Source organism: Mauremys mutica, chromosome 21, assembly GCF_020497125.1.
Source record: "Mauremys mutica isolate MM-2020 ecotype Southern chromosome 21, ASM2049712v1, whole genome shotgun sequence".
NCBI classification, from domain to species: domain Eukaryota; kingdom Metazoa; phylum Chordata; order Testudines; family Geoemydidae; genus Mauremys; species Mauremys mutica.
This window is the reverse complement of record NC_059092.1, coordinates 1,530,105-1,549,964: the sequence shown is the minus strand read 5'-3', so window position 1 is coordinate 1,549,964 and position 19,860 is coordinate 1,530,105. Positions and strand designations below refer to the sequence as shown.

Genomic DNA, 19,860 nt, shown 5'->3' with positions numbered 1-19,860 from the left:
CTGAAAGAGGCGGGAGCGCCGGCCGCCCGGGAGCCGAAGGAAACCCGGCAGCGCCCTGCCGGCCCCTGCACTCCGGCCCGCGGCGGTCACTGCGCCAGGGGCCGGGCCGGGCCTGCCGCCTCACCCCGCCCGGAGCCTCGTGACAGGCCCCCGTGGGGGCAGGCCCAGGGGAGGAGCCTCCCCGTATCCCCACACGGCCGGGGGCGAAAGGAACGAGACCCTCTGCCCCGGCCCGCTGCCGCCCCGCGCTTACCGCTCCAAGCGCCGCCGCCACCGCAGCACCCCCAGCCGGCGGGCCTGAGGCGCGGGAGGCATGCTGGGGGCTGTAGTTCTCTCCGGGACTACAGCTCCCGGCAGTCCCTGCGCCGAGTCCCGCCGGAGCCGCTCGCGAGGAGGGAGAACTACAGCTCCCAGCAGCCCCTGCGCCGCGTCCCCTCCGGAGCAGCTCGCGCGGGGGGGGAGAACTACAGCTCCCAGCAGCCCCTCGTCCTCACACGGCGCCCGCCCCGTACCCCTCCTCCCTCCCACCGGTACCGGGCGGTTCGAGGTGTCGGCGCTGCCGGGCGAGATCGAACTGATTGGTCGGTATCGGGCCCGCGTTCCGGGCAGCACCTGGACCCACCTGCCCGACCCCGGCCGCCTGCGCTGGGACATGGACCCCGACCCCTGCGCCTCCCCCTTCCCCCCTGAGGTGAGCCCGGGGCCGTCTCCCCGCTGACCCCCTGCCCCTCCTCGTGCCGGAGCCCGGGACCTGCTCCGCGGCAGCCGCCCTCCCCGCTCAGCGATCGCCTCCAGCCAGAGCCCCGCCCACCCCAGGCCGTGCCCCCCCTCGGGGATCCCCCATCCCCCCGAGGGCCCCTCTCCTCAGAGATCCGCCGCCTGCCCCAGGGCCCCCGAGATCCCCCACCGGCCCCTTCCCCCAGCGGTCCCCTCCCACCTGCGGGCCTCGACCCCCCGCTCAGAGATTCCCCCCCAGGGCCCCAACCCCCTTCAGAAGTTGCCCCCCCAGCTCCCTAGCCCCCAACCAAACCTTCTAACCCCCCACCAGTCTTCCACCCCCTTCCTCCTCCGAAATTCTCCCCCTCCCAGTGCCCCGAGCACCACGCCCACCCAGAGAGCTGCCCCTCCCCGCTCAGAACCCAGGGCTGAGAGCCCTTGCTGAACTTGGGGCTCACATCCCCCTCTACACCTCTCCAAACCCTCTTAGAGAGCCATTTCTTGCACCCTCTTTCCTCATCTGAGCCCCCCCCCCCCATCACAGGGATTTAATTCCCTCTGCCAAGGAGTCAGAGCCCCTCATCCAATGATCTGGCCCCCTTCGGAGTCTTCCACTCCGTGTCTCCTGTCTAATCCTCCTCCCCCATCACAGATGGAGGAGATTTTGTGGTTGCTTCCAGTGCTGTTCCCCATGCAGAAATGGCTTCTTTGGACAGTGACTTTCTCAGGCAGTGCCCAGTGCAGACAAGGAAATAGGGAAGATTGCAGGTGGGGAGGACAGGATTTCTCAGCAGCCTGTCTTGCTTTTTGACAGTTCAGTTCAAAGTGTGGTTTGGGACTAGATACAAATATATTCCGTATTCGTTTGTATTTCAGTGGGGTTGGGGATGGAAGAGGGTTATCATGAAACTGAGCACTGGATAGTTCTTTGGGGTCTCAATACAAAAATATAAAAAACGGTAAGCCCTGAAGAAGTATTCTGTGTTCAGGCAGACTCTCCATGTGTAATTAGTCTGCTCTTTCCAGGAGCTTTGAGTTCTGGGTAGGAGCCATGATGTAGACTTTGCACCAGAAAGAGAACAGCAATCATTGAATGTAACTTATCAGTTACATTAACAGGATGTGCAGACTTCACAGTACCCAAAACAGCCGTTTTAGTGACTGGTTAGCTTCTTCCCTGCCTTTAATAGCTGACTTTAAAGAAGCATTTGTGTTCAATACAATATTAGACCCCCAAGCCGTTATAAACCACCGCTGCAAACAGGCATGTGGGAATACCTAGAAGGGGAGCCAGACAAACCTGAGAATTCAATTTCAGCAAAAAGCCCCGACAAGCATGTTAAATCACAGGATTGCCCCAAGGTGCCCTCTCTTGCATTTTGATAGTTTCAGCGTGTCTCTTATATTGTCAATCTCAAAGATGGATATCCATGTGTACAAAATCCTTATGCTGTCTCTGATTTGACTTTATCACTGTTTTTTTCAGAAATTTCATGTTAATGTTCTGGTTGCTGTCTCTTTAACAGGATTTTTCTCCCAGCTCCAAGAGACACAGAACTGTGGAAGATTTCAACAAATTTTGCACCTTTGTCTTGGCATATGCTGGCTACATCCCCTACCCACAAGAGGTAATGGTGTAGCCACTCAATCTTTATTTTATTTCAGGTACACATTGCTATAGCTAATGCTGTTGATAGGTTAAATGTTATCAGGGTGACAAGCATGGTATAAATACCTAGATAGATAAAGTGGATGTGTTTATGGGGTAGGGTCCTGTAAAAGCTCCTAATGGGGCAAAAATGAACCCACTGGCCTGTGATGTTCCGAAACAAATTATGGAACTTAGAACGTAACTGGTATTGTCAGCCTCGCACCTGAGCCACAAATGTCTCTACACTTATAAAGTTAAATGTAATCCTCAGGCTCCTGGAATATGATGTAATCTCTTCTTTAATCAAAAGTGAGGCAGTCCAAACCACTGTCTTGCTTGAGGGGACAGAAAAAAAGTTTAAAGGTCAGTGAGTACCATTTCTGTTTAAATTATTTGATTGATGAATGATTTCTGTGCAGTGTAAAAATATTACGTTAGCGGTATTCATGCTAGAGTCTCCTCCCCTTTGTGTCCTAGGCCTAGGCAGCCATAAACTTCAGGTTGCCACGCAACCTTTAAAATGAGCCAGTTGTTTTCCTTGTCTGGAATTCCCAGCAGGGGCTTAGGATACAAAGCACTTGGAAGGAATTGGGAGTCTGGACTCCTGGAAACACTTTACAGAAAACTATTTAGTGCCTTTAACACTCAGCTGTACCTGTCCTAGGCCACAGGTAAGGATGAGAGAAGGTAAATAATGTGTGCTAGTGACTGAAAGGTAGCTGGATAAATGGAGATTATCTGATTTTTAGTTAGAAGACAGGGAGCCCTATTGTGACAGGTATAGATCCTTCCCCATCCTCCCACTTCAAAAAGGTGGGCGTAATAAGCGGTTGTCTAAGAGGTTTACTATCAACTCTACAATTATACTCATATTTGGTCTCTTAATATTTTCTAGGAGACCCCCTTGAGGAGCAGCCCCAGCCCCCCCAATAGTACTGGAGGTACCATCGACAGTGATAGCTGGGACCCCCGATTCAATGACCTCCCTTCTGCTGTCTCCCTGCCAGTCAAGAGCAGAAAGAGCTTTAGTCAGCTCAAGCGAGCAAAACCATATGTTTCCCTATTCCAGCGGGCAAAGCCGAACAGCTTTCTGCCAGAGCGAAAGCAAATTGATAAGATCAGAAAGAAGAAAAAAATGAAGAGAAGAGAAACGGAAGCGCCTGTGGAGGAAGAATATGGGGGGAAGCTGCTGAAGCTAGAGGCGGAGGATTCTTATGTTGAGACCCCCATGAGTCCCTCATCTGAGGGTGATCCTCAGTCTGTGACTGACCATTGCTCAGTATGGGACTCTGACACTCCTTCCAATGTCTCGTACCCTCCTGGGACTGCTGAGCAGGGCATGGAGATACAGAGCGTGGGCAAACGCACGGTCATACGGCAGGGCAAGCAGGTTGTGTTTCGGGATGAGGATGGCACTGGTGATGATGAGGACATTATGGTGGATTCAGGTAAACAACCCTGCTAAGGGGAGCTATTTGTGAGGTGTTTAGTCAGATTGAGATCATAGGTGGCTATCATCTATCTAGTATGTTATTAGCACTCAACTCCTCTATAAAATGGAATAGTGCAGATCTGTCTCCTGGGGGGATTTAAGGACAAAATTCATTAGTGTTTGCATAGCACTTTTAGATCTTTGGATAGAAGTGGGTAGAGAAGAGCAAAGAATGTTTATTGCTTAGTGACCTAGCACTTGAATGAAGCTTTCCAGACTCTTAGGTGAGGGTTTCTTCCCATAAGCTGTGTTTTCTGAGAGGCTTAGTGTAAACTGGACAGAAAGTTGGAAGCTAGTTTTGGGAGTCGAGCCCTTTTCTTTCCATATTTACCCTCTGGGTTTGCTGAGATTCTGTCCTAGAGCAAAGTGCAGGAGGCAGTAGAGGGTGCAGATTACAGCTTCTGGCATGCCCTGGAAAGGGCTCGTCAATCTCCTCCTGCTGGACATTCACCAGGCTGCTGTATTTGGGTCCCAGCACTGGACCCAGGAGCTCTTAAGCTTTCCTGACTCTGAGCGGAGTTCAGGCACTGTTTCTAGGCACACTTTCAGGGTGCACATTCGCTTTCTAGCACCCTTTTCTGAAAGCAGAGACTCTGCAGTCCAACTGCCTAGGCCTTGAGGTGAGTTCTGTCTTCCCCGAAACTCCACAGTTGCTTCACATCCTGCCTAGAGCTCTAACCATGTGGGCACCCTAGCTTCCAATTTACGTCTTCAGGGACACATGATCATTGAAGCAGATGAACACACACTTTGCAGAAGGTTTCTAACACAATTAGCATACATACCGATATAGGCAAAATAAAAAACAGCTACACACCAGTCCCTGTTTCACTTTTCTTGCCACTCTTGAGTGTTTTGGGGGTTTGGGTCAGCATCCTTTCAGGGTGTCCAGGATACTCTTCCTACAGCTCAAGGCTTCCCCTTCATAATAATGGAGTATCTTTCTCTCCTGCAGGCAGCTTCCTCCAGCCTTACCTGGTACTACCTTCAGAAAGTTCCTTCTGTTACAAAAGCATGGCCCTTTGTTGCTCTGTCGTGGCCCAAGTTTCTCTTGTCTGTCTGACCAGCCCAGTCTCTGTGTTTTATCTTTGTTCCCTCCACTGGGGAAGTTGGAGAAAAAAATGGTTTTATCTAGGATGCAGTTACTCCTTTGTTCTGAACAGGCAAGATCTGTTCAGGTGTGGTAGTCTTTAATGACTGACCTATTCATAGATAGACGTGTAGGGTCCACTCCCATCTCCTGAGCATAAGGAGGATGAGGCAAGAACACAGTGCAGTTTACCATAAAGGCTTCAATGTACAGAGTTCATAATTACAAACAGAACTCATAGACTATACAGTGACAGATTCCCCAAATCATCACAGGCCTGTAGGGACTGCCTTTAAACCAAGGAGTAAGGTCAGCGCCAAAAGGGAGAGTTTGGTGTGCAGCAGGAGGAAAGAAGCAATAGTTTTAACTCGCTGTTTTTCCCTTCCAGATGATGATTCTTGGGATCTCGTAACCTGTTTCTGCATGAAACCTTTTGCTGGACGGCCAATGATTGAATGTAATGAGTGTCACACCTGGATTCACCTCTCCTGTGCCAAAATCCGCAAATCAAATGTTCCAGAGATCTATGTCTGCCAGAAGTGCCGGGACTCCAAGTTTGATATTCGCCGCTCAAACCGCTCCCGGACGGGTTCACGCAGGCGCTTTCTGGACTAGTGGAGGGAACTACTGTGCCGGCATACTGTTTGGGCAGATTAGCCATGTAAAACACAGAACTCCAGCCAGGGGTGCAAGAGAGCTCCTCTGAACTGCAGTTGCTCAGGCAAAAATGTCTGTCTGTGTAAACAGACATAAGGTATTCAATGTCTTTGATTGCCAGAGCTGGAAGAGGCCTGCTGGCCAAAATTTCTGCTAGAGGCTGATTAGCTTTAGCAGGGACACACTAAGCACCCCAGGTTCAGTGGGATTTTGTCCAGTTCAGACTATGAATGGGATGATGATCTGGGAGCATTTACTTTTGCCATCTATCAATTTTCATCCCCCTGGGAAAGTGTTAAGAAAGTGCAAGACTTCTAGGTGCTGAAGAAAATAATCATCCTCCAGAGTAGGAGGAGAGAAATCTCTGAAGAGTCTGAAAATAAACAGCCATATGTTTTATTGTAATACTAGACGTGCCCATTTGTCCACATGTATCAATCTTAAGAATTTCTGAAGGCTCCTTCAGAGTGAGCTTGAATGCACACTGAACTCACATGTGACCTGCCTCCCCTTCAGCTGGGTAGTAGGAGAGTATCCAGTGAGTTCTATGATTTGGCTTTGTTTCTGGTAAAACCAGTTAGTTCCCACAGCTCTATGGACTGTTGTCTTCAAAAGAGAGATACAGACCTTTCTTTTTTCTGGGTGGGCTGTACAGAAGGTGGCCATGTCAGTTTTCTTCCGTAATTAAGCTGCGTCCTCTTAAAACCATTTTAATGATTTTGTTTTGCATGAGTGACTCAAACATGAGGTTGTGGGCTGCCATCCACTCTGTTCCACAGCCCGGTGTGGTGTCTTATTTCAGATATCTCAGCTGAAAAGCATTGTTTTAGGAGATACCAATTCCCTTCCCTCCTCCAGCCCTGAAGTAAAGCTTAGGCTGCACAGTGGGCCATGATACATTAAAATCTAGGAATTTAGACAGGCCTAGTTTGGATTTGGGTTGTCCCCATCTGACTACTGGGCTGAGTTTACCTGCATTTTCATTCATGGTTTCCTGGGCTGGATTTGTAAATGGGAAGATTTTATAATCTTTGAACTGGTGGATGCACATATACAAATGGGAGCAAATTAATGTATTACAGCATCCAGCCCAATCCTGGATAGATGGCCTATGCAACTGGCAAGGTGGGCTGCAGTTGAGAGAACAATCCAGAGCTGCAGAGGATAAAGGATTGCATTGGGACCAGAAAATGTTTGTATCTTGTGACTGCTCTTTTAGGGAGCAGCAAGCGCAGTGGTCACTGGTCTAGAGAATGCTTCAGGGAAACAAGACTGGTACGTGAGACCACTAAAGTGTAGGCGCTTTCCTTTTAAATGACCAAATTGAGAATACATTGTATTTATTGCACAAACTGGATCTTTGTTCTTGAGAGAATTCTCCTAAATCATATGATGCTTAATGAACAATGGACGTTCTGTTCTGTCAGACTATTAGATGAGTGGGAGCCACTAACTGATGTTCATTTATATCTGAAAGAAGACAGAACTGCCAGGAATCAATGCAGCAGATGCTTTGTATCAGACTGCCACATTATTTGAATACTGATTTATCAGAAAAAACATCCTGGCAGTGTCAGGGACCCCCTTTGGACATTTAACACTAGGCTGCGCAGAGTACTAGAACAGATTGTATAGCATAGTCCTACAATGCCCAGGGCCTTGATTAGATGGGACCTAATGATGGAAAAGATCCATTACTTTTTATCATTATGATCGAACTGCACTATTTTATTTTACTGTCCATTTTAAAACTTGGTGCAGTTTGAAAAGCCCATGAATCAACTTGATTTATAGCTGCAGCAATTGAAATCTGGTTTTATAAACAGCTCCACTAAAATCTAAGACAACCATTATACACTACCTACCAGAAGCTAAATGGAACCAGGACTTTGCCAAAGATTTACCTTATAGGGCTGTCTTCTGCAGCCAGATAAATAACCAAAGTTCCTAAGTGTTGCTGTTTTCTCTGCAACATAAAAGGCTTTGGAAGAAGATTCTGTTCAGTCTGTGTAAGGGTTTGACCTGATGCAAGTGTTGGCATCTTTGTGTCTACGGCACATCTGCAGTACAACTGAACCACTGTAGGATAAGTTCCTGTTTGATGGGAGAAATACAAGAAACTGCCAAGTGAGCTGCCTGTTTCTTAGAGGTTCAAGACTACTTTTAACTCTTTTGACTATTGTTCTGTTACCTTTGCAGATTTACCCCAATAGATGGTGTCTGAGGACCCCAGCATGTTACAATGTTAGTAGAAGAAGGAACAACCATGTCCATGTGTTTTGAGTTAATCACTTTCATCCATGTATGATTACAAATTAATTCAGAACTTTATTTTTTCATTAAAAGTGGTTATTTTAACAAATAGTGCTTTTTTTCTTAAAAATATGAAGCAGCCATTAATGTGATCATTTTCTCTTTTGCTTTTTCTTCCCTGGGTTTGAAGTTAGGATTCTATTATGTTTCCATAGTGGACAGAGGCCCTAATAAGTGTCCAGTAGGGCTAGGTTATGGAAAACATCCATCTGGATAGTTTCTGTGTGGTGGAGCTTGCAATATACAAAATGCCCTCAAACAGACACAAGTTTATATATATGCTTTATCAAGCAGGGAGGGGACAGAGTTGCAAAGGAGAGGGAAGCAGCTGGTGTTTGGTGCGGTGCAGTGGATGGCGGTGGGGATTCAAGAAGGGCTGACTTGAGGAGGAGAAGATGATTTTGGCAGCTGTATTTTTCTTTTCTACTGCTGAGGGCGAGGCGGGAGGCAGGGCGGCCGTACTGCTGCCAACTGATGATTGTAGTGTTGACGCTCGAGCTATGGGGCAATTTTTACCGGCCCAGCTCCCGCACAAAGCGACGCCCTCCCCGCAGGGGGCGGAGGCAGCTCGACCCGGGGGGGCGCTGAGCTGCCTGGGGGTCACGGGCTGGGAAGCCGGCGCCCGCTATCGTTTCCCCGCGATGCTTCCCCACGGGCGCGGCCCAGGCGGTGCAGCGACTGCTCGAACTACGGCTCCCAGCCTGCCCTGCGGCCCAGGGACTACAGCTCCCAGCCTGCCCTGCGCACAACCCGTCAGGGGACGCTGGGAGCAGGCGTGAAAGACGCGATGCATGCTGGGAAAGGCCGTCATTGCCGGGCGGAGTCTCGCTCGCTCTGCCCCGTGCGGGAGGGGTAAAACAGACCGCTTGGCCCCCGCGCGGGAAATCCGTCCCGGAAGGCGCGTACTAGGGTCCGAGGAGGGGGCGCAGCCATCTTTGTTGGGGGCAACGCGCGATGCCCAAATCGTGCGCGGCGCTCCGGTGCAGTAACCGCTATAGCAGCCGCTGCCGGCAGCAGCTCACCTTCCACAGGTACCGGGGCCCGGCCCTCCATCCCCTCAGGTACCGGAGTCCGGCCTCTCCCCCCGCCCCCCATCCCCTCAGGTACCGGGGCCCGGCCCCTCCCCCGACTCAGGTACCGGGGCTCGGCCCCCCCCCCTTCCGTCAGGTACCGGGGCCCGGCCCCGCCTCCCCTCCCCCCGGGTAGCAGGGCCCAGCCCCTCCCCTAGATACCTGGGCCGGTCTCTCCCCGCGCCCAGCCTCACCCCACTGTCTCCCGCAGGTTCCCGTTCAGCCGGCCCGAGCTGCTGGCGCGCTGGGTGGGGAACATTGGCCGTGGCGATTTCCAGCCCAGCTCGCACACGGTGCTCTGCTCGCAGCACTTCCAGCCTGACTGCTTCAGCGCCTTCGGCAACCGCACCAACCTCAAGCCCAACGCCGTGCCCACGCTCTTCGCCTTCCCCCGCACCGTCAGGGTGAGCCGGACAGGGCGAGCTCGAGGGTTGCCAAGTTTGGCTGGCTGTAGCCCTGGAGATTTCGTCACATGACGATCTTTAATTAAAGATTAATTCCTGGAGACTCTAGGTCAATCCTGTCGGGTTTTAGTCCTGGTTGTGGGAACTAGTGGGTAGAGCAGGGGCTGAGCATTGGGCTGAGAGAGACAGTGGGGAGCTTATTGGATACTGCGCTCCCCCCTTCTCCTTCTGTACAATGGGGACAAGGGTCTATGAGATAGGTAGAGCTCCATATATTATTATAACGGACACTGCTCTGTCCTCCCCTCACAAAGGGCATCACTTTATTTCACATCCCATGTGAGCTGTTCCTCAGTGTCCCATATGCTCTGCCCCTTGCATTAGTCAAGGAGCCACTCCCTGCTATGGATTTTTATGAAGTCAGTTCCTGATCACTGTTAACCTAAGCCTGCTCCCACTGAAATCAGCAGTAAAAATGCCATATCTAGTAGGAGAGTGGTCGGATCTAATTGTGTGTTTGATATACTTTAGCTGCTGTCAGTGCTGGGAAAATACTAGGTGCTCCTGTTAATAATAGCAATTAATCTTTAGCTGCTCTCCTTACACTTACAACTTGTCAATATGCTGCAACAAATATTCTGATTTCTACCCTGTGAAAGAGGTTCTTGAAAAATGGCATTCTGCACACAAATTCCCTCATATATGGAGATATACCTATCTCATAGAACTGGAAGGGATCCTGAAAGGTCATTGAGTCCAGCCCCCTGCCTTCACTAGCAGGACCAAGTACTGATTTTGCCCCAGATCCCTAAGTGGCCCCCTCAAGGATTGAACTCACATCCCTGGTTTTAGCAGGCCAATGCTCAAAGTGAATTCCCCCAAATTTATTCATGCAAACCATACACGTTTAAAATACTGACAGATGAGGGAAGCATGTTCTATTCTCCTTGTAACAATTCAAATAGTACATAAGACAAAACTATAATGACTCTTGGCTAGAGTAGCCACAAGTTCCCTCCCCCTCAGTTCTAGCTAAAAACCTGACGAGTGCTATTCTACCAACTGCCCTACCCCTCTCAAAAGTAAAGGGGGAGAAGAGATCCTACCAGGTCTGAGAGGGATGCTAGTTCACCTGGAATTGATTGTGGGTTAGTTATAACTGACCTTCCATAAACAAAGAGTTTACGCATGTATATACATCACCCAGTCTTACTCCCATTTTGCTTAGTCAAACATTAAACAGAGGAAGTTTTTGTTAAAACCTTGTGTGAAGCTTAAGTTTACAATACCACATTGTCTTAAGGACCGTGATCATTTTTTATTGCTGTCTTTTTCCCTTGGAGAGCCAAGAATGTTGCATGTGGTTTCCTTGGGCAGCAAGTAACACTGGGATTCTCAGAAATGTCACACTAACCTGAGAGCCTTGTCCTTACTATAGCAAATCAGGAAGGAGAAGAGCCCTCTACATGATGCTGAAGATTCCAAATTGCCTAAGGTACATTTGTCCCTTCCAGCCTTTTGCATCCTTTTTTTTTTTAAACCTGAGGACAATGCTGCATTTTGCTGTACAGCACATGATGATTGTCTAGGATTTGGATCCCTTCTCACTGAAGTACCCCCTTTTTGTAGATACTTGTCTAAATATTCCAAACTGTGTGAAGCGAGTATTTTCACTGGATGGCATTGAAGCAAGCTAAAATTTCAATCCCAATTGCTTATCACTTCTATTTTAATTCCAGTTAGTAACTTTGTACTTTATGTTGAAATAAAAATGAAGGCCTAAAGGGAGTGTATGGCTCATTTACACTGACCGTCTCTCCTGGAACAGAGATCACTTTAAGCTGTAATACTAGTGGTGTTGAAAATAAGAGCTGCTTGAGTTTGGGTAATTCTCCTGGTCTCTTTAGGACTTTACAAGGACAGAGGATGGAAGGAGATTAGATGAAGAAACTGTTCTACATCAAGAGCCCCAACCCAGTAGAACAGAGGAACCAATAGAAGAGGTAAGAGTCTCTTTACTTTACATCTTAGGCAAAATCAAACATTTTTGACAATTACACACAGCTGAGCTCAAAGCACTACAGAGATAGGGAAGCAGAAATGAGTGAATGTTTTATTACTTCATATAGAAAAGAACTGGCTGTAGAGGCCCTGTGACTCTTGACTTGAAAACGTAATGATTCTTACAGAACTGGAGAGCAAGCACCTGTTGAGTTTTGGTGACTTGACTGTGTTTCAAGAATAATTCAATTTTCATGAAGTATATTCAGGGGGATTGGGTAAGCTTAACCCCAGCCACTGCTAGTTTCTGGGGATTTGACTTCAAACACAGAAGGTCTCACGTGAAAAGAGTTCAGTGCTGAGCTTTGGGGATATTGGTCCATTTCAAAAACTACCATGCAATTTGCCTGAAAATAAATTGTCTGGTGGTTTCAGCAGGAACTGGGGAGTCAGGAGACCTGGATTATATTGTTGGGTCTGCAACTGACTAGCTGTGGGTTGAGCAAATCACTTCCTCTTACTGTACAATGAGGAGAATGCAAACCTCCGCTGTGAAATATGGAGACACGTTAGTCTCAGAGAGAGAGAAAGGCAAAGTAGCATGACTAGTAGGAAAGCTTCTGCTTGACTCCCAGGATTGGAATAGTGGCTGCTCAGGGTGAGGTGCATTAGTCATGTTTCGGAAGAAGCTTACATAGTGTCTCCCTGTATAATACCCATCCAGCCAAGCTCTGCATCCCTCACTTTCACTCCCTATGTTCTTTTCAGGTTAGCACAACTAAGGCAACAGAAGTGGAGGGCTGGCTGCTGCAATCCAGGCCCCCAGTGCAGAGACACCACCCAGTTCAGACCTCAGATCACAACTATGCTGTCAGTGACTGTGCTTCCTTAAAACAAAAACTTTTCCAGGCACTAGAGGAAAATGAAAAACTGCAAAAACGCCTGAAGGTTAAAAGCATGGCACTGAGGAGGATGTTTGTGCGGCTCCAGGCCTGCAAAAAGGAGCAGCAAAAACACCAGGCCAGACAGCCTGTGGGGAGGGAACAGGGCCTGACTTTTTGAACACTCATCTACCAGCAAGAACTGTGGTTCGACAGGCTGCCGGCTAGAGTACTTTAATAGAGTGAGTAATGTACTCACTACTGTTTCTGATGAGCATAGCTTAAAGTTCACGTACCTCATAACTACCCAGCATGCACATGGTGAAATGAGAACTAGCAAAGGGAGCTTGGCTGAGAAATAGAATGTAAAAAATTCCCTAAACCTGCACTTCTTGCCTCAGCATTTGTAATCTAAATGCCTTTATAATAAAGTAAGAATGCCAGCTGTATATGGGTGTGTGAGAAGAGACCCTGGGAACTTTTCTGGTAATTACATTTAGTTAAGCCAATGTTAAGTCATATAGACATTGTTTTTTCGAGGTGTGACGTAATTCCAAAGTTGTAAAACTACTGCATGAGCCAGAGACCACTTTTGTAAGTCATGGTGCTAGCTCTTTTCTCCCCATCCCATTCCGTATAATTTATATGAAAGTAGATTTTCATGACAGCAAAAACTGTATTATAACTATTTACATCAGGCAAACAGAGGGTAAATGATTTTATTTTTGTATAAAGTTAATTAATTATTGTTTAATGTTTCATCTCTATTCTGTGGCTGGATTTTATCTGCTCTGTTGGGATTTTTTCTTATAATTAACAGCAAATGTTTTGCTACTATTTTATACGTACTACTACTCGCATCTCAGCCTTTACTCAATCCCCACACAATCCTGTTACGAGAAATTGTGTTACAGTAGCCAAAGCAACATCATTCTAAGCACCCTACAAACACAGATGAGAGAGTTCCTTCCTAAGAAGAGCTTACAGCCGAGACTAAGATGCAATAATAAAATAAAAAGCTGGTGGTAGGTGGAAGAGGTGATGCACATTTGAGTATTTTATTGAAGATGCTGGCATCCTGCCCAGCCATCACATAGCAACTTACTGTAAAAACCACCATTCACAGTGGGTCTTGAGGAAGGATTTGAAAGAAGCCAAGCTTGTATTTATAAAAATAACTAATTCACTACCCACAGCTTTCAAAGAGGATTTATTATGACAATACAGTGTTTTCTCTTCCACCAGCTTTAAACAAGGGGAAGTAATCAATGTGTGGAAGATCCATCTGCAGCAAAGGAAACACGGGGCAGTTTTCAACTGAAAATTGATTCAACACAAAATTTATTGCACAGTTGACACTTAGCTTCAGATCAAAAAACACTGTGAGATGGTAGTGAATGAAATGCATTCCTAGAACAGGTGCTGTTCATGCGTAAAAAGGTGAGATTTTTCTGATAAAAAACTGGCAAGCAGCACTTGATTGTAGGAACAAGGAGGGGAGAGATAATTATCAGCTTTCCTGGAACAGCTGTGGTAAACCTGCTCTTGGACAAGAACTATTGCGAATGAAATTCCCTGATGTGATTTCACGCTTGTGAGGGGGAGATAGGACTGACATAAGTAAACACAATAGCAGTTACACTAAAGAAATAGGGGGCCAAGGTGCATGTCAGGAAGTTATTTACTCCAGTAGTTATCAGTAGCAACAGTGCCTCTGTCCATATGCACTTCTTCCTAAATCTCTTGCATATAAACGAGAAGCCCCCCCCCCCCACGACTGGCCAAGAGTACAGCTACATTTCTGCCTGCATAATAGCCACCACTCTCCCTTTTATATAAATATCTAAAAGTACTAAGATGCCAGATACTTAATAGTGCTATTTCCAGCAGTCCTGCTGCTTTCAGTTATGTTGGTAGACCAAGAGTGCACCTCTCTGGAGGTAAGGTAAATCACAGGCAGGGGTTGCATCCTAAGGCTATTCTAGGGAATCTAGCCACTCAGACTGGTGGCAGTCATGGTTTTGAAGTTTTCAGTTGTTCCTCCTATTTGGCACATCTCTACGCTTTGGTCTGGTTTACTTGTATCAACTTCATTTCCCTCTTTTCCCAGCATAAAATCAGAGGGGAAGAGTTGCAGCACCAGAATCAGCTAGGAACAGAACTATTCAGTTAATCTAATTCACTTTTCCCCAAAAAAGACTTAAAACAACATGCAGTCCTGGGTGAGGAGGAGCAAAATTAATTTGACATGGACAGTGGTTATAATCTATAATTAATCTGGAGTAGTAACAATGCTTGGAACGAATGCTACTGGCACAGCTGGATGGACGCGTGCTGAAAAAGGTCCACGTGATTAGGAAAAGCAGAGAACTTCATTCTAAACATACTTGTCCTTAAACAAAAAGTACATTTTAAATACAGAAGTGGGATGAACAGCACATCCTCTGTCCAGTCACAGGATTGATAGAGAGGATTCTTAGGAGGTGGCCACAAACTTCACTTTCCCCTTAGGAGCAGAAAGGGTTAAATTAGCTAGTTGTTTTCAGTTAACTTAACCCCAACCCTGTAAGCTTGAGGGAAAGGGAGAGCGAAGAGTCCTCCTCCACTTCCCATCTTGCTGACAGCGAGAGGAAACAATGAGACTGGACAAATGAGCTGCAGTTAACTCATGGCAGGAAGGGCTTGGACACATGACAGCTGGGGCTCTACCTGTCACACCTCCCAGGCAGGTGATGGGCACGCAGAGAGCACTGCACGTTCTCAGCCATGTTCCCTATTGGCTGCCAAGCCACAATCCAGGGCAGTATTGCCTTGGAGGTACCTGTAAGAGCAGGTTTTCTCGTTACCCCTTAACATAATTGGTATGACACCGCCTTCTATATGGATCATAAAAATAAAAACATCTCAGTTTCAGTTTCAAACTTGTAGAATCCAGGAGGAAGGTTTTGCAGCTTCTGTTGATTCAGGTACCATACATGACACCCTGCTTTCTCACCACATTAGCCGTCCGCATCAATCCTGTGAGCTGTTAAGAACAAATGGACTCAGTTCATGTTTATTAATAGAGATGTCCTAACTCTCAGCAACATTTACCATAGTGTCAGTTGCAGAAGAGAAGTACTAGCAGCAAAGGAAATCACTGAATGCAAGATTCTCACAAACATACAAAAGCATCAAAAGTAAGAGACTGATCACTTAGAAACCAGAATTCGCCAAAGGATAGCACGCAGTCTGAGGTGCCCAAGACTGGTTTAGAAAGGACTTGTACTCTTCAGCCAAATCACAATGCAGCTATTCATTAGAGACACATCCAGAACAGGCTAATGCCTCAAAGCTAATGGCTCCACTGTCCCTGGAAGAGCACTTGCACAATTGAGACATCCTAACCAGCAACAGCAAGGCATCACTGATGCCAGACACTGCGATGGAGTGCAACCCAGTGAATTGGGGGGGGGGAGGGGGGGCCTGAGAAGATCCTGTCCTCTCTGCTGGAATTGGGGCTTGGTGACTGGAGAAAGGAGAAAACAATCCTTGCTACTTACATTGCTTTGGTATCCTAAGGGCCTCGCTGTCAGCAGACATCACTTGATGTAGAACTCCCCGAAACTGATACAGCACTTTCAAACTCTTCTCTTCGCCCACACAAGGGTCATAGAACCCAGGCAGCCCAGCCTTCAACAACGAAAACAACACACTGAGCACTCACAGCTCTCCCACTGGTGCTTGTAGGTTACAACAGAAAGAGGGAGTTTTAAAAGGAGTTGAAGCTGGTCTCCTGCACATGGGACACCATCAACACCAGCTAATTAATGTAAAACATTAGTTAAAGACACTTTCAATTACACCTGCCTAAAGGTTGGTTTTATAATTAAATTTTCCTATTTTATTAAATATTTTTCTCCCCCTGCAGCTGAGTGAGAGACTCTCACAAACAACAAGGGAAACTGACTGTGTAGGGGAATCAGCAGAAGTGACTACAAAGGGCAGCCAAGGTAAAGTAAATTCAAAGTAAATAAAAAAATAATTCTCCCCTTTAATCTTTCTGCCAGTGGTTTTAGGCATTATTTATAACAATAGCAGGTAAATAATTTTCAGACATGTAATTTTCAAGATGACAGTGTCCCTTTAACATCCAACATTAGTTAAATGCATCTGATTCTCCCACTGACCTACAGTAGTTATTACATATCTGATAATATAATTGAGTGAGGCCTTCCGTTCCTATACAAGCCATGGACATTCAGGAAAAGTGTCAGCTCTGCTAGGTGTTCATGGTGGTTATTTAAACTCTATCATTTAAGAGTACTTTAGAGCAGCTCTTTTTGTGGATGCACTTGTTCTGGATTAGAGTTTACTTCTGGTTTGTTTGCCTGCACTCTGCCAGGGGAGGATGGTGGTGCAGGACTGGGATGTGCAGGGCCTGCAGCAAAGGTTAGCACCCACAAGGCAATTCAGCACATGTCATTGCATACCTTGGAGGCCTCTGTGAGGATAAGCTTAGAGTCCTTCACCAAGCACTGCAGGGGCACGGTCACATCTATGACTTTCACTTTCTCGTTCTTCCTGCTGTTGTCATTGACAAACTTCCCATACCAGGCATTCACTATTATCAAACCTGCATTCCACACAAGGACAAAGATAGGGTAAAAGGCTCCCCCAGGCACCTGTAGAGAAACTGATGAAAAGATAGGAGCCGGAGGGGGGACATGCTGCTGCTTCCAGGAACTGCTTGAGGTAACTGGAGCCTGTACCCCGAACCCCTCCCATGCCCCAACCCCTTTCCCTAGCTCTAATCCCCCTCCCACCCTCCAAACTCCTCGATCCCAGCCTGGAGCACCCTCCTGCATCCCAAACTCCTCATCTCCAGCCCCACCCCAGAGCCTGCACCCCCAGCCAGAGCCCCCCCCCATGCCCCAACCCTCTGCCCCAGCCCTGATCCCCCTCCAGCCCTCCGAACTGCTCAGGCCCAGCCTGGAGCACTTTCTACACCCCAAATCCCTCATCCCAGCCCCACCCCAGAGCCTGCATCTCCAGGTGAAGCCCACACCCCAACCCCCTGCTCCAGCCTGGAGCCCCCTCCCACACCCTGAACTCATTTCTGGCCCCACACCTGAGCCCGCACCCCCATCCAGAGCCCTTAACCCCCCAGCACCCCAACCCCAATTTCGTGAGTATTCATGACCCACCATACAATTTTCATACACAGATGTGGCCCTCGGGCCAAAAAGTTTGCCCACCCTTAATACCTACTTTTCACTTCTCTCCCCAGCCCTCCAATCTCTATAGGGATCACACTCCCTGTTCCTCTCCTCAAACCCTTCAGAACAAGTAAGTCATGCTGCACTTTTTACCCATCCTGGCTTCCTCTGCCTCAATTATCCTCCGGACAGACTCTTGCATTAACCGAACCTGCCACAACACAAAGGACAAAACAAAATTCAGCAGTCAGATTCCATTTAAAGGAGCTATGAACCCCAAGTGGGAATAGTGTCCTTTAGCTGAGAAGGGTCACGAGGGATGAGTGAATTAGGAAGACACCTGCAGACCAGGGCCTGGGCATTGTCTCAGAGCTCACCTGCACATAAATATGAAAATGAAGATCAGAACAAAAACACAGGGAAGTGGGAAATGCCTCCAACTGCCCTGGGGTTGTGGTGACAGAGCATGGGAATGTTAGGGACCATAGGAAGGCTCCAAGTCAAGTCTGGAGATCATCCAATCCATGGGTAGAGTGTCCCAGAGAAATGAACGAGTGTCAGCAATTGTGGCTTGCGGGAGGCTCTGTATTCTGTTGCCCTTGCCAATGACAGCAGCACACTCAGCCGCTGGGGTGAAGGGGAAGACTCAGTCTTACTTCCTGGGCTGGGGGGCAGTGACAGGTTCTTCCCCCATCCCACATACCCCCAGACTGGGTATTGCAGGGCAGGAGATGGGAGCAGGGAGGAGCAAAGAGGGGGGGCACAGAGCTGCCATGAGACTCTTGGCTCTTTCTGCCCCCTTCTCTACTGTGAGAATGGTCCTGAGGGGAGGTGGAAAAACTCTGCCTGCTGCTACAGCGGTTATGATTGGCTACTCTTCCCCAGGAGGCAGGCAAATGTGGAAGGCAGCCAGTCAGGGAGGGGATTTTTCCCCCAGGCAGAGCTAAAATTCCAAAGAGGACTGGGGCTCTTCATATCTTCACTAGATTGGCTCCAGCCCTGGCAAAAATCACACCACTCTAAATCGGAAGAATTGGCAACACTGCAGATGGTATGAGTTCTGCAAATGATACTGGGGACACAGCTGGAGAACAAAGTGGGTGGCATGTGCTGTATGGAACAATATAACCAAGGATGAAACTAACAGGCAAGACTGGGGATGGAGGAATGGACCACTTACTGCAGCTTCCGCCTCCTGCTTCTTTTGTTGGACATCACTGGCTGTACTTTCCCTTTGTTTCTCCAACTCTCTGACATGAGGAAGTTGAACAACACATTAGTTATAGGCATTAAATACCTTAATAGGCCTTAATGATCCTACAAACCTCACTCAGTCAGGCTGGTTTCAAGGCCTCCATTGGAGATTCTTTACAGCGATCATCCTTCAGGCTCCCCATTTTAACTCCCAATACAACAGTTGTACTGCAGATAAATGCCCCTAAACCTGCCACCCTGCTTCCAAAAGCAATTGAATAGGAGAGCCCAGCTCTATTTAAAACACATGACCTCAGACTCACTTCTCCTTTTGTGCCCTGAGGTAGGGTTTGATGATTAGCCTATGCATGGCAAAGTAGATAACTAAGGGTCCCACGGTGGCATAGAACACAGCACTGGGGAGCAGCTGATCTGTCAGGTGGACAGGAAAGAAGTAGGTCTGGCTGGCCCTGTTCAACCTAAAACAAAGAAGAACAAAGCAGCTTATCAAAGCAAGTCTGGAGTTCTAAAGCACACAACAGAATATGTCTAATGCTGGCCAACAGTGTAGGCTCCAACTCAGCAGCAGCAACCACCAGAGGTAGTGGGATAGTCTGAATTCTGAACCCAAAGGTGAAGAGCTCAGACTAAATCAGAACAGCAGCAATGGAGACGTCTGAAGCCTGGCAGAGCCCTTACTTTTAAGGAGTAGGTGTCTCTGGAGATACTTGGTTGGAGCGGTGATGATGTTCTGGAGTCTATTTAAAAAAATCTTGAGAGAATCTCTTATGGTCCCATAACTCATTGGGGAAAGACACAATCACCCCTTCCAGAGGGAAATCAGAAGCAGTTGCTTACTCTGAAAGAATCTACTGCTGCACTGTTCCCCACCATCACTTCCTGGATTCCTACCCAATAAGGCAAGGAACATTACTGGTCCCTGAAAACATCATGAGATAACCAAAGTTCAAGGTACACAGGAACAGAGGATGCTCTCACAAGAAGGATCACATTCATGCATGTGCCTTGCAGGAAGGAAAATATTAATGTTCATCAGTTGCTTATGGTCAAATTTATTTTAGCAAGTTTGTCATGATCTGAAGTCTTATCATCAAGACTGCGATCTTAGTGTTTTTGGATAGGTTCTGTAGTGTTGTCATGCCCTCTGCTGGCAAAATAAAAATATGCACGA

General features: G+C 47.6%; 4 protein-coding genes across 12 annotated transcripts in view; 2 read left to right on the top strand and 2 right to left on the bottom strand.

Moving 5' to 3' along the window:
• Window positions 1-9,249, bottom strand: part of KLHL21 (kelch like family member 21) — a 32,409-nt gene extending 23,160 nt beyond the window's left edge. Inside the window, exon 1 of one of the 2 annotated variants that reach the window (XM_044996427.1) lies at window positions 9,185-9,249. In XM_044996427.1, the coding sequence (XP_044852362.1) occupies window positions 9,185-9,249 (65 nt within the window). Of the gene's footprint in view, window positions 1-253; window positions 482-9,184 lie in introns of those variants that run through there. The other variant, XM_044996425.1, reaches the window with a different exon arrangement.
• On the top strand, window positions 159-8,135 carry PHF13 (PHD finger protein 13). The gene is made up of 4 exons (XM_044996430.1): window positions 159-691; window positions 2,244-2,345; window positions 3,264-3,816; window positions 5,339-8,135. Exons 1-4 carry the CDS (start codon window positions 314-316, stop codon window positions 5,563-5,565), a joined length of 1,260 nt encoding a protein of 419 aa, XP_044852365.1. The 5' UTR covers window positions 159-313; the 3' UTR covers window positions 5,566-8,135.
• THAP3 (THAP domain containing 3) overlaps window positions 8,818-19,860 on the top strand; it is a 47,979-nt gene continuing 36,936 nt past the window's right edge. For 3 of the 7 annotated variants that reach the window (XM_044996437.1, XM_044996438.1, XM_044996436.1), the window contains exons 1-5: window positions 8,833-8,981; window positions 9,202-9,394; window positions 10,833-10,889; window positions 11,302-11,397; window positions 16,187-16,268. In XM_044996437.1, coding sequence (XP_044852372.1) covers window positions 8,875-8,981; window positions 9,202-9,394; window positions 10,833-10,889; window positions 11,302-11,397; window positions 16,187-16,268 — 535 coding nt within the window. In that variant the 5' untranslated portion in view covers window positions 8,833-8,874. Of the gene's footprint in view, window positions 8,982-9,201; window positions 9,395-10,832; window positions 10,890-11,301; window positions 11,398-12,163; window positions 13,481-16,186; window positions 16,269-19,860 lie in introns of those variants that run through there. The other 4 variants (XM_044996433.1, XM_044996432.1, XM_044996435.1 and 1 more) reach the window with 4 other exon arrangements.
• DNAJC11 (DnaJ heat shock protein family (Hsp40) member C11) overlaps window positions 13,763-19,860 on the bottom strand; it is a 71,424-nt gene continuing 65,326 nt past the window's right edge. For both annotated transcript variants that reach the window (XM_044996428.1, XM_044996429.1), the window contains exons 11-16: window positions 18,992-19,147; window positions 18,655-18,724; window positions 17,628-17,685; window positions 16,749-16,891; window positions 15,819-15,948; window positions 13,763-15,301 (exon numbers count right to left, since the gene is read on the bottom strand). In XM_044996428.1, the coding sequence (XP_044852363.1) occupies window positions 15,276-15,301; window positions 15,819-15,948; window positions 16,749-16,891; window positions 17,628-17,685; window positions 18,655-18,724; window positions 18,992-19,147 (583 nt within the window). In that variant the 3' untranslated portion in view covers window positions 13,763-15,275. The remainder of the gene's footprint in view (window positions 15,302-15,818; window positions 15,949-16,748; window positions 16,892-17,627; window positions 17,686-18,654; window positions 18,725-18,991; window positions 19,148-19,860) is intronic.

Excerpts from the sequence above, each read along its gene's own strand:
- PHF13 (XM_044996430.1), top strand. The coding sequence starts at position 314 with ATGCTGGGGGCTGTAGTTCTCTCCGGGACTACAGCTCCCGGCAGTCCC. Across the intron at positions 2,346-3,263 it reads ACATCCCCTACCCACAAGAG|GAGACCCCCTTGAGGAGCAG; the intron begins GTAATGGTGTAG and ends AATATTTTCTAG. Across the intron at positions 3,817-5,338 it reads GGACATTATGGTGGATTCAG|ATGATGATTCTTGGGATCTC; the intron begins GTAAACAACCCT and ends TTTCCCTTCCAG.